We start from the raw sequence: 13,921 nt of genomic DNA on the forward strand, positions 1-13,921 counted from the left end.
AGAGACATTGATATTGTGAATCCGTTTTCTGTTGGTGGACATCCAGATATGCAGCAATGGATTCACCCTGTGCCGAACCCCTGTAGGTACATGGACTATCAAGATCAGGGCAAGACCCTTGTGATGCCCACCTGAAGTAGACCAGAATCACACACCTCACAGGGATGGCCCAACCACCAGATCCAGGGCAGCAGCAGCCGAGGGAGGGAGGATTAGCAAAGAGGAAAACAGATCCTGTAAGCCACAAAAACTCAATCAACACTTTTACCCAACGTTAGGGTGGGCAATTTTTAAATATCCTATTTACATGAGTAAATGAAAGCTATGGCAAGATGCTCTGCTGTATATGCATCAAACATTGACTTATTGTCCTATGCATTCTCTTATGCTGGAGGGATCATTTCAACTTTCTGCTCCATCTTTTCTGAAGATATGCTTGGTAGCAATTCAAGAGTCTGCATTTTTTATTGCAGATGCAATGGAATGTAATAAATTACTTATGATGCTAAAAAAGATCAGAGCGTGTGAGAGTTTTAAAAAAGAAGTTAAAAGGCATTTCTTCACTCAGGCATATGGGGGTGAAGATGATTTTGTTTGGGCTTGCATAATGGGACATATATTTGCTTATAATTTTCTGTTTTTAGAAATGTAATTTGTATTCTGTCCACGTATTAGGTGGCTAGAAATATCAAATAAATTATGTATTTGAGTGGGGGAAGACAGCAGAGATTGAGTACGTGAAAGTCGAAGGGGGGAGGGGGTATGCTGAAGGTTCACCTAGGGCACCCAATACCACTGTCTCAGGGCAAATCCAACTCCACCCTAAACCAATTATCAAAGGGCTTCCAAATGTAAACACGGGGCAAGGGCATAGACCTCCTGCAAAGCTTCAGCACTGCCACAATAGAGAGCTGCAAGGAAGCAGGGATTCTATGGGGATGGACCTGGGTCCATGGGGATCCCGTGGGGATGCACCCAGGTCTTGCGGGGTCACCACTAAAATGCACAGCAATCTGAGCTTTGCCTCTTCCCTCCTGCGCCACAGGGTGCCCTCCCGGCACATACCTCAAGCCACCATGGTGGTCTAGTGGATTCCTCGAGGCAGAAAAGATCCTAAGTCTTTCCTGCCCGCTGCTGCTGACCATCTTGCTGCCACATCACTTTTTTAAAATGGATGCCGAGGCTTCCAGCGGCAGCCTCGCAAGACGTCCGCAGCTGGAAGTCTCAGCAGTCATTTTAAAGAAGATATGGCAGCTCAAAACTTGTTGCTGGAGGATGTGGCAAAAGAGTTATAATATCTGGGTTTTAAAAAAAGGTATGGACAAGTTCTTGGAAGAAAAGTCTGCTATTAAGGTAATCATGGGGAAAGCCACTACTTATCCCTGGGATCAGCAGAATGGAATGTTGCTACTCTTTGGGATTCTGCCAGGTACTTGAGACATGGATTGGCCACTGGTAGAAGCAGGGTACTAAGCTAGATGGACCATTGGTCTGACAGGTATGACTATTCTTATGATTATGTTCTTATATAGTAAAGAAAATTAATGCTACATTTTAACAACTTAAAGCGAATGCTACTTACCTGTAGAAGGTATTCTCCGAGGACAGTAGGCTGATTGTTCTCACTGATGGGTGACGTCCACGGCACCCCCTCCAATCGGAATCTTCACTAGCAAAGACGTTTACTAGCCCTCGCGTGCCCATGCACACCGCGCATGCGCGACCGTCTTCCCGCCCGAACCGGCTCGTGTTCGTCAGTCCCGTATGTAGCAAGACAAAGACAAGGGAAGACACAACTCCAAAGGGGAGGCGGGCGGGTTTGTGAGAACAATCAGCCTGCTGTCCTCGGAGAATACCTTCTACAGGTATGTAGCATTCGCTTTCTCCGAGGACAAGCAGGCTGCTTGTTCTCACTGATGGGGTATCCCTAGCCCCCAGGCTCACTCAAAACAACAAACATGGTCAATTGGGCCTCGCAACGGCGAGGACATAACCGAGATTGACCTAACAACTTATCCAACTAACAGAGTGTAACCTGGAACAGAATAAAAAATGGGCCTAGGGGGGTGGAGTTGGATTCTAAACCCCAAACAGATTCTGAAGCACCGACTGGCCGAACCGACTGTCGCGTCGGGTATCCTGCTGCAGGCAGTAATGAGATGTGAATGTGTGGACAGATGACCACGTCGCAGCCTTGCAGATCTCTTCAATAGTGGCTGACTTCAAGCGGGCCACTGACGCTGCCATGGCTCTAACATTGTGAGCCGTGACATGACCCTCAAGAGCCAGCCCAGCCTGGGCGTAAGTGAAGGAAATGCAGTCTGCTAGCCAATTTGATAAGGTGCGTTTCCCCACAGCCACTCCCCTCCTGTTGGGATCAAAAGAAACAAACATTTGGGCGGACTGTCTGTTGGGCTGCGTCCGCTCCAGATAGAAGGCCAATGCTCTTTTGCAGTCCAATGTGTGCAACTGACGTTCAGCAGGGCAGGAATGTGGACGGGGAAAGTATGTTGGCAAGACAATTGACTGGTTCAGATGGAACTCCGACACCACCTTCGGCAAGAACTTAGGGTGAGTGCGGAGAACTACTCTATTATGATGAAATTTGGTGTAAGGAGCATGGGCTACCAGGGCCTGAAGCTCACTGACTCTACGAGCTGAAGTTACTGCCACCAAGAAAATGACCTTCCAGGTCAAGTACTTCAGATGGCATGAATTCAGTGGCACAAAAGGAGGTTTCATCAGCTGGGTGAGAACGACATTGAGATCCCAAGACACTGTAGGAGGTTTGATGGGGGGCTTTGACAAAAGCAAACCTCTCATAAAGCGAACTAAAGGCTGTCCCGAGATCGGCTTACCTTCCACATGGTAATGGTATGCACTGATTGCGCTAAGGTGAACCCTTACAGAGTTGGTCTTGAGACCAGACTCAGACAAGTGCAGAAGGTAGTCAAGCAGGGTCTGTGTAGGACAACAGCGAGGATCTAAGGCCTTGCTATCACACCAGACGGCAAACCTCCTCCATAAAAAGAAGTAACTCCTCTTAGTGGAATCTTTCCTGGAAGCAAGACAGACAAGGGAGACCCCCTCCGACAGACCCAAAGAGGCAAAGTCTACGCTCTCAACATCCAGGCCGCGAGAGCCAGAGACTGGAGGTTGGGATGCAGAAGCGCCCCTTCGTTCTGAGTGATGAGGGTCGGAAAACACTCCAATCTCCACGGTTCTTCGGAGGACAACTCCAGAAGAAGAGGGAACCAGATCTGACGCGGCCAAAAAGGAGCAATCAGAATCATGGTGCCTCGGTCTCGCTTGAGTTTCACCAAAGTCTTCCCCACCAGAGGTATGGGAGGATAAGCATACAGCAGGCCTTCCCCCCAATCCAGGAGGAAGGCATCCAATGCCAGTCGGCCGTGGGCCTGAAGTCTGGAACAGAACTGAGGGACCTTGTGGTTGGCTTGAGATGCGAAGAGATCTACCAAGGGGGTGCCCCACACTTGGAAGATCCGGCGCACTACTCTGGAGTTGAGCGACCACTCGTAAGGTTGCATAATCCTGCTCAACCTGTCGGCCAGACTATTGTTTACGCCTGCCAGATATGTGGCTTGGAGCAACATGCCGTGACGACGAGCCCAGAGCCACATGCTGACGGCTTCCTGACACAGGGGGCGAGATCCGGTGCCCCCCTGCTTGTTGATGTAATACATGGCAACCTGGTTGTCTGTCTGAATTTGGATAATTTGGCGGGACAGCCGATCTCTGAAAGCCTTCAGAGCGTTCCAGACCGCTCGTAACTCCAGGAGATTGATCTGTAGACCTTGTTCCTGGAGGGACCAGCTTTCCTGGGTGTGAAGCCCATCGACATGAGCTCCCCACCCCAGGAGAGACGCATCCGTAGTCAGCACTTTTTGCGGCTAAGGAATTTGGAAAGGGCGTCCCAGAGTCAAATTGGACCAAATCGTCCACCAGTGCAGGGATTCGAGAAAACTCGTGGACAGGTTGATCACGTCCTCTAGATCCCCAGCAGCCTGAAACCACTGGGAAGCTAGGGTCCATTGAGCAGATCGCATGCGAAGACGAGCCATGGGAGTCACATGAACTGTGGAGGCCATGTGGCCGAGCAATCTCAACATCTGCCGAGCTGTGATCTGCTGGGACGCTCGCACCCGGGAGGGCGAGGGACAACAGATTGTTGGCCCTTGTCTCCGGAAGATAGGCATGAGCCGTCCGAGAATCCAGCAGAGCTCCTATGAATTCGAGTCTCTGTACTGGGAGAAGATGGGACTTTGGATAATTTATCACAAACCCCAGTAGCTCCAGGAGTCGAATAGTCATCTGCATGGACTGTAGAGCTCCTGCCTTGGATGTGTTCTTCACCAGCCAATCGTCAAGATAAGGGAACACGTGCACTCCAAGCCTGCGGAGCGCTGCTGCTACCACAGCAAGGCACTTCGTGAACACCCTGGGCACAGAGGCGAGCCCAAAGGGTAGCACACAGTACTGGAAGTGACGTGTTCCCAGACGGAATCGAAGATACTGTCTGTGAGCTGGCAGTATCGGAATATGCGTGTAAGCATCCTTTAAGTCCAGAGAGCATAGCCAATCTTTTTCCTGAATCATGGGAAGAAGGGTGCCCAGGGAAAGCATCCTGAACTTTTCCTTGACCAGATATTTGTTCAGGGCCCTTAGGTCTAGGATGGGACGCATCCCCCCTGTTTTCTTTTCCACAAGGAAGTACCTGGAATAGAATCCCTGCCCTTCTTGCCCGGGTGGCATGGGCTCGACCGCATTGGCGCTGAGAAGGGCAGAGAGTTCCTCTGCAAGTACCTGCTTGTGTTGGAAGCTGAAAGACTGAGCTCCCGGTGGGCAATTTGGAGGCATGGAGGCCAAATTGAGGGCATATCCTTGCCGGACTATTTGAAGAACCCAACGGTCGGAGGTTATAAGAGGCCACCTTTGGTGAAAAACTTTTAACCTCCCCCCGACCGGCAGATCGTCCGGCATGGACACTGTGATATCGGCTATGCTCTGCTGGAGCCAGTCAAAAGCTTGCCCCCTGCTTTTGCTGGGGAGCTGTGGGGCCTTGCTGAGGCGCACGCTGCTGACGAGAGCGCGCGCGCTGGGGCTTAGCCTGGGCCGCAGGCTGGCGAGGAGGAGGATTGTACCTACGCTTACCAGAAGCGTAGGGAACAGCCCTCCTTCCCCCATAAAAACGTCTACCTGATGAGGTAGATGCTGAAGGCTGCCGGCAGGAGAATTTGTCGAAAGCGTTATCCCGCTGGTGGAGCTGTTCTACCACCTGTTCGACCTTTTCCCCAAAAATGTTATCCGCTCGGCAAGGGGAGTCCACAATCCGCTGCTGGATCCTATTCTCCAGGTCGGAGGCACGCAGCCATGAGAGTCTGCGCATCACCACACCTTGAGCAGCGGCCCTGGACGCAACATCGAAGGTATCAAATACCCCTCTGGCCAGGAATTTCCTACATGCCTTCAGCTGCCTGACCACCTCCTGAAACAGCTTGGCTTGCTCAGAAGGGAGCTTGTCCACCAAGTCCGCCAGCTTCCGCACATTGTTCCGCATATGGATGCTCGTGTAGAGCTGGTATGATTGAATCTTGGCCACGAGCATGGAAAAATGATAGGCCTTCCTCCCAAAGGAGTCTAAGGTTCTGGGGTCTTTGCCCGGGGGCGCCGAAGCATGCTCCCTAGAACTCTTAGTCTTCTTCAGGGCCAGATCCACCACACCAGAGTCGTGAGCCAACTGAGTGCGCATCAACTCTGGGTCTCCATGGATCCGATACTGGGATTCTATCTTTTTGGGAATGTGGGGATTAGTTAGTGGCTTGGTCCAGTTCGCCAGCAATGTCTTTTTCAGGACATAATGCATGGGTACTGTGGACGCTTCCTTAGGTGGAGAAGGATAGTCCAAGAGCTCAAACATCTCAGCCCTTGGCTCATCCTCCACGACCACCGGGAAGGGGATGGCCGTAGACATCTCCCGGACAAAGGCCGAGAAAGACAGACTCTCGGGAGGAGAAAGCTGCCTTTCAGGGGAGGGAGTGGGGTCAGAAGGAAGGCCATCAGACTCCTCGTCAGAGAAATATCTGATGTCCTCCTCCGCTTCCCACGAGGCCTCATCATCGGTATCAGACACAAGTTCACGAACCTGTGTCTGAAGCCGCGCCCGTTCCGACTCCGTGGAAACACGGCCATGGTGGGAGCGTCGAGAGGTGGACTCCCTGGCCGGCAGCGGCGAAGCTCCCTCCCCCGACGTCGTCGGGGAGTCCACCTGGGAGGCAGCCAAAGCCGGTACCGGGACCTCACCTCAGGCAAAGGGCCAGCCGTCGCCTCACTCGACGGCACCGGTGGCGCAAGCACCCCCGGTACCGGAGAAGGGCGTAACAGCTCTTCCAGGATGCCTGGAAGAATGGCCCGGAGACTCTCGTGCACAGCGGCTGTGGAGAAAGACTGAGAAGCTGGTGCAGGCGTCGAAGTCTGAATCTGTTCTGGGCGCGGAGGCGGTACCGGGCTGTCCGGGGTAGAGCGCACCGACACCTCCTGGATGGAGGGTGAGCGGTCCTCCCGGTGCCGATGCCTGCTGGGTGCCGACTCCCTCGGCGACCCAGAGCTCCCGGTACCAAGTCGGGAAGGTGACCGGTGACGATGCTTCTTCGACTTCTTCGAGCGAAGCATATCACCAGAGCTCCCCGGTACCGATGAGGCGGACGTTGAATCCAGACGTCGCTTCCTCGGGGCCGGGTCCGAAGATGGTCGATCCCGGGGGAGCTGTACCGCAGGAGCCCTCAGGGCAGGAGGAGACCTACCCGAAGGCTCACCGCCACCAGCAGGGGAATGGACAGCCCTCACCTGCACTCCAGACGAAGCACCACCGTCTGACGACATCAGCACCAGCGGGGGTCCCGGTACCACCGACGCCGACGCACTCTTCCGAAGTCTCGGTACCGTCAATGCAGGAGGAATACGCCTCGATGCCGTCGACGCTGATGCACTTCCCGAAGACTTCGGTGCTGCCGACGCCGATGCACTCGACGAATCCCGCGATGCTGTTGCCGTCGAAGCGCCGGAGAACAGAACGTTCCACTGGGCTAATCTCGCTACCCGAGTCCTCTTCTGCAAAAGAGCACAAAGACTACAGGCCTGCGGGCGGTGCCCAGCCCCCAGGCACTGAAGACACGAAGCGTGCCTATCAGTGAGCGAGATTATCCGGGCGCACTGGGTGCACTTCTTGAAGCCGCTGGAAGGCTTCGATGACATGGGCGGAAAAATCGCGCCGGCAAAATCAAAATTTGCAATGATGACAATAGGCACCGAAAAAAAAAGGGAGAAAAACCCGTACGGGCGGCCAACAAGGCCGCTCCCGAAAGCGAAAGGATACTTACGCTGGGAAAAAACTATAAATACGGGAAAAAAGGGTAACCTCTTTTTTTTTTTTAAACAAACACAGAGTAAAGTAGAAAAAACCACGAAAGACGCGCGAGGTCTTCTGAGGGGCACGAAACGGCGGCAAAACACGACCGTCCCGAGCACGGACAAAAGAAGACTGACGAACACGAGCCGGTTCGGGCGGGAAGACGGTCGCGCATGCGCTCGCAAGGGCTAGCAAACGTCTTTGCTAGTGAAGATTCCGATTGGAGGGGGTGCCGTGGACGTCACCCATCAGTGAGAACAAGCAGCCTGCTTGTCCTCGGAGAACATTTTATTACATAGAACTTTCAGTATAGCCAGGCTTAGTGTTGCCATACTGGGACAGACTGACGGTACATCAAGCCCAATATCATGTTTCCCACAGTGGCCAATCCAGGTCATAAGTACCTGGCAAGATCCTAAAACCGTACAATACATTTTATGCTGCTTAGAAATAAGCAGTGGATTTTCCCAACTCCATTTTAATAATGGCTTATGGACTTTTTCTTTTAGAAGCTATCCAAACCGTTTTTAAACCCTGCTACTACTTTTACCACATTCTCTGGTAACAAATTCCATTACACGTTGAGCGAAGAAATATTTTCTCTGATTTGTTTTACTACTACTTTGTAGCTTCACTGCATGCCCCCCTAGTCCTAATATTTTTGCCAAGAATAAACAAACGATTCACGTCTACCCGTTTCACTCCACTCGTTATTTTATATCTCTCTATCATATCTCTCCTCAGCCATCTTTTCTCCAAGCTGAAGAGCCCTAGCTGCTTCAGCCTTTCCTCATAGGGAAGTCGACCCATCCCCTTTATCATTTTTGTTGCCCTTCTCTGTACCTTTTCTAATTCCACTATCTTTTTTGAAATGCAGTGTGACCAGAATTGCACACAGTATTCAAAGTGCGGTCACGCCATGGAGTGATACAAAAGCATAACATCCTCATTTTTGTTTTCCATTCATAGTAACATAGTAGTGGTCCTTTACCCAACATTCTTTTTCCTTTCTTCGTTGCCGCTGCTAAGCAGAGGGTTTCAACGTATCATCAACGATGACACCTAGATCCTTTTCCTGGTCAATGACTCCTAATGCATCATGTAGCTATAGTTTAAGTTCCTCTTTCCCACATACATCACTTTGCACTTGCTCACATTAAACGTCATCTGCCATTTGGATGCCTAGTATCCCAGTCTCAGAAGATTCTCTTGCAATTTTTCACAATCCTCTTGCGATTTAAATTTGCTGACAACACAAAGTTCATTACCCCACTAGTTATTCTTATATCTAGATTGTTTATAAATATGTTAAAAAGAAGCAGTCCCAGCACAGAGCCCTGCTGGTCATAGTAGCTCTACCCAACACACAAATGGATAAGATTTTTATGTACAAATGATCAATTTCATTAACAGAATGGTTCTGCTATTTTATTTTGATCCAGCACAGCAAACACTTTCCAATAGATAAAGAAGCTTCTGTATAATGGAGATATTATATATAGGGTCAGCAGAAAGTTTGTAGTCTTGATAATAGTCTTGTTTTGTTTTCTAATTTTACTTTAATTTCTTATTTGACTATTGTAGTTTTTTCTAATCTCGTTAATGTGGATTCTGTTTATGTATTTATGTTTTCTTTTTATATTGTAAAGTATACTATGAGCCTACCTGATGGCTTGGTAGCAGTACTCTGCAATGTGCATATTTATTTATGTTACATTTGTATCCCACATTTTCCCACCTATTTGCAGGCTCAATGTGGCTTACATAGTCCTGTAGAGGTGATCACCAATACTGGTATGAACAAATACAGGGTGAGGTTATGGTACAATAAAGTTCATGTGTGACAGACACATTGGGGAATCATAAGGAGGAAGAGTTATGTCCAGTACATGCTTTGGTTTTTTTGAGTTGCAGGGTTAAGGCATTTAGAGGTTAGTTTTTAGTAGTTTCCGGAAGTTTAGGTGGTCATATGTTTTCACGGTGCTTGGTAGTGCGTTCCATAATTGTGTGCTTATATAGGAGAAGCTGGATATGTAGGTTGATTTGTATTTGAGTCCTTTGCAGTTTGGGTAGTGGAGATTTAAGTATGTTCGTGTTGATCTTGATGTGTTTCTGGTTGGTAGGTCTATGAGGTCTCTCATGTATCCCGGTGCTTCGTCGTAGATGATTTTATGAACCAGGGTGCAGATTTTGAACGCAGTACGTTGATTGGGAGCCAATGTAGTTTTTCTCGTAGGGGTTTTGCACTTTTGAATCTCGTTTTTCCAAATATGAGCCTGGCTGCTGTGTTTTGAGCAGTTTGCAGTTTACGAATTGTTCTTTACTTCCCGCATAGATTCCATTGCAGTAGTCTAGATGGCTTAGTACCATAGATTGTACCAGGTTACGAAATATTTCCCTCGGGGAAAAAAGGTTTCACTCGTTTGAGTTTCCACATTGAGTAGAACATTTTCTTTGCTTTTGCTTGGCTCTCTAGTGTGAGGTTTTGGTCGATTGTAACTCCGAGAATTTTCAGGCTGTCTGATATAGGGAGGGAGTAATCTGGGGTGGTTATATTGGTGGGTTTTATTCGTGGTATATTGGGATGAGAGGATGAGACACTGTTTTTTCTGTGTTGTTTTAGTTGAAACATATGTGGATTTGATCTTCCATCTGCAGATCAGCTGAGGTTAGGGATGATATGAAGGTAGTATTCACAGACCCTGGGGAAGGGGTGTGTGTGTGTGGGAGGGGGGGAATCTTGTCACTATGCAACACTGATACCCAATGACCAGCTTTAGGGGCACAATTATACATCTGGTGCAGAGCCATCACTGATTAGGTTAGGTTGGGAGAGCAAAACTCCTGGCCAGTTGTGAATGAAGGCTTATGATGCTAGATTCCACATCTGGTTCTAAGCTGCAAATTCAGAAAAGGACAAACTGCCAGAATCAAGCCCTGCCTCCAGTACCCATCACCAACTCACCTGTATGCCCCTGTAACTTCTGTACAATCTCTTTAGTCTGAAGGTTCCAGATATAAACCAAGTTATCTTCTGAACCAGACACAATCCACTGTATGAAAAGGAAAATAATGGAGCAGACAGTTATGTATAAATTCATTTTCTATGTCACTTACTAAGACAAAAGGTCTGAATTTATAGAGTGTAAAAATAAACCAGTATGAAAGCTTTACTGTGTGTACACAGAGAGGATACATAAATGAGTTTCACAAATATGGGCTGACATACTGCATTACACATTCATAATTATACTCATTTCTCTTTCAAGATTATATTAAAGTACTCAAAACTCACTAAATATAGATGACATCAATAACACCTACCTTACCACCAGTTACAGAGAAGTTTGCAAATATGCAGTATTTTTCATTCTTGTGCCCGGAATAAGTTTTTAGGCACTGAAAATAGAAAAGTAGACTAGGTGTAAGCCAGACAGGAGATATTAGCAGAAATATACCCGAGCAAATTTTCAATGACACTCTCAACTGCCCACTTACACCTTTTACTTTTATGTATCCACCTACACTGAATTTGAAAACTGTGTTCTTACACACCTAGAAGGTATACACACAACTTTAGATGAAGGTAAATGGGGATGCGAAGTATGCCGCCACCACCACCACCACCAGACAGAGCTTTTGAAAGCCCAGGGTACATGTGCATGTACATCCCAAGAACACATATATTATATACAGCAAAGTTCATGCACATGTTTCAGATGGATGAAAATCCCTATACCTGCATATGCACAGCATGCAGTAATTATTTTTACCTGTGTAAAAAGGAGGCAGTACTTTATTACTTGCCCTGGTCTATAGGATATATTAACAGGTTATTTCCTCCACATTTTCTCAAACCATGCAAAAAATGTTTGATGTTTTGAAACTTTATCACATCAAGAGATACAAAAATAATTTGAATTTCAGACCTGGATATGGATTTAAATTACACGCCTTTTCCAAATTCAAACTTAAAGCAAATTACAATTCAGCTTCTATAATTATTTCCATGTCCAGTGGTGTTTGCACTCTAAGCTGTAACTCAGCAACAGAAGGGAAGCGAGTGTTGGTAGGAGGAGGAGGATTTGAAACCTGGCTTCCCTGGTTCTCAGTCTGCTGGTGTTAACTACTAGGCTACTCCTCCACTAAGGAGCACTGCAGAAGCCTGATTTAGTAATCAATTTCACTTCCAAAGTTCTGATTAGAATGCCACAGTCCAATGTTGGTGGCATGATAATGTCACAACCACTGAACTGTGACATCTACAGATTCCACTGCATGCTCATTAATGACTGGAAGAGGCAGCAGAAAGAGTTGCATGGAGTCTTCGGACCAAAAGACACCCATTCTGGAAGAGACATTTCTCCAAAAGAAAACTGGAAAACTCAGAAATTTTGCTTTTTTTATTTTGAAACACCAGTTTCATCAGCTCTGCAGATATTTTCCTCCAGTAGCCATAACTAATCTTGATACGATTAGGATTACAACAACAAAATCTGATCCAACGATAGTGCAGAAAGACCAGATTATGGAAAAAAAAAAAAAGTATCAGAGTATGCATACCTTCCCTTTGCTATAGTCCCAAAGCTTAAGAGTGCTGACGGAGAGAAAAAGACAGAAATATGAGTGTACCAGACAAGAATGGTATGCTTTTCATTTTAAGGTTCTACAATATGTTTCCTATTCAATAGTGGTATTCTGTTCCATCAGATAAGTTGTGAATTTTTGTGTACACTTTTTGAACAGGATTTAAATGGCTCCTTTACTGGGGAGAAAGGACTATGCTTATGTTGACTTAATATACTAGAAGCAGAAAGTAATAGGCTTGTACCAGGAGGTGTACAACCCTGGCCATTGAGGGCCATAAACCAGACCTACAGAGATTAACCCAGATATCGAGACTAAATGTAAACAAATAAGTCAGATAAATATTCATGGCCGGTATCCTGAATACTTGAGGACCAGAGGGGTCCAGCTATGGTTTATAACATCAAGTTCAGTTTTACTCTGTACTGTACTCACTTATCTAATGTTGCTGCTAAAATGTACTTTCCATTTGGAGAGAATTTCACAAAAGACACAGGAGGATTATCATCATCTGTATTAAGATAAAATGAACATGACCTGAAAAATTTATACTTACATACTTACAATCAAACTAACCGGAAAAGGGTCACAAATATACAAAAATCACTGCAGTAGTCAAAAAAGAAAACATTTTAAAACGTGCATTTGTCTTATATTGCAAAGTATGTTGAAAAGCATAATGGATACATTTTTCTCTAGCAAATCAGTGATGAAATTTGAGGTATTATGATAAGCTGACTTCAGTTATATTTACTAACAGGCTTTAAAGTATTAATTTGTGACCGTGATTAAAGGGATTTATTAGTAAACAGGCTCTGACAGTAATAAGGCTTATTATGTTAAATAATGTGCTTTGATGTGAATAAGGCAGTTAGTATTATTTAGAAGGGAATTTTCGATATGACGTCCAGTATCCAAGTGGCGAACATAGCGATTTTCAAAACAGAACATTTTTTTTTTTTTTTTAAATGGCTACTTGCTACATGCTGTTGTGCTCTGGTCATTTATCATTTTGGTCCATTTTCAAAAAATAAAAAAAACTTTTAAAAAATCCAAAATGTCCAAGTGGAAAATGCACAAAATCAAGCCATTGGGATGTAAGAGACATCCCAGTAGAGCAGTCTACGGGCACTGCAGTGGGCTTCACATAAAATCTCCAAGATACACATTTTACCTTTACCCCCCTTATACTGTATGGGGAGCTCTCCAAAACCCACCAAAAACCTACTATACCCAAATGTATACCACTACAATAGCCCTTATGGCTGCAGATGTCACCTATATGTGGTTACAATAGGTTTTTGACAAGTTTTGGAGGGCTCACACTTTCCAGTACAAGTGTAACAGAGTGGGTTATAGGCCTGGGTCCCCTTCTCTACAGTGCACTGCACCGACCACTAGGTTATTCCAGGGACCTGCTTGCTGCTCCAATAGGACTGGCTATAACATCTGAGGCTGTCAGAGACTGCTATGTACTGTTTCTTTCACACCCTTGGGAAGTGCTAGGGGGTCAGTAACTAATGGGAGAATAAGGGGAGGGGTCATGCCTTAATCCCTCCCAGTGATCATCTGGTCATTTAGGGCACCTTTTTCTGACTTAGTCGTGATAAAAACAGGTCTAGACCAAAACGATTAAACTGTAGCCCTGAACATTTTGGTTTTGTTCCATTATGGCAGAAAAATTTCCAAATGTAACTCCCTAATCCTGCCCCCGACACACCCCCTTGTGATTTAGATGTACTGCAGATGAACTGCATAGACAAACAACTGCAAAATAGGTTTCAAAAATAGCAATTTGAATGTTTTGGCAAACAAAACATCCAAATGCTGCTTTATAAACATTTTTCTCTTTCAAAAATGAGCCTCATAGCGAAATATTACAACAATTTTGAGTGAATGGTCAGTTAA

General features: G+C 46.5%; 1 protein-coding gene across 1 annotated transcript in view; it reads right to left on the reverse strand.

The window, feature by feature from the left end:
- WDR5 (WD repeat domain 5) overlaps positions 1-13,921 on the reverse strand; it is a 69,633-nt gene that overhangs the window by 9,391 nt on the left and 46,321 nt on the right. The window contains exons 11-14 of the mRNA XM_030207683.1: positions 12,449-12,524; positions 11,990-12,023; positions 10,751-10,825; positions 10,392-10,479 (exon numbers count right to left, since the gene is read on the reverse strand). Coding sequence (XP_030063543.1) covers positions 10,392-10,479; positions 10,751-10,825; positions 11,990-12,023; positions 12,449-12,524 — 273 coding nt within the window. The remainder of the gene's footprint in view (positions 1-10,391; positions 10,480-10,750; positions 10,826-11,989; positions 12,024-12,448; positions 12,525-13,921) is intronic.

This window comes from Microcaecilia unicolor, chromosome 6 (genome assembly GCF_901765095.1).
Source record: "Microcaecilia unicolor chromosome 6, aMicUni1.1, whole genome shotgun sequence".
NCBI classification, from domain to species: domain Eukaryota; kingdom Metazoa; phylum Chordata; class Amphibia; order Gymnophiona; family Siphonopidae; genus Microcaecilia; species Microcaecilia unicolor.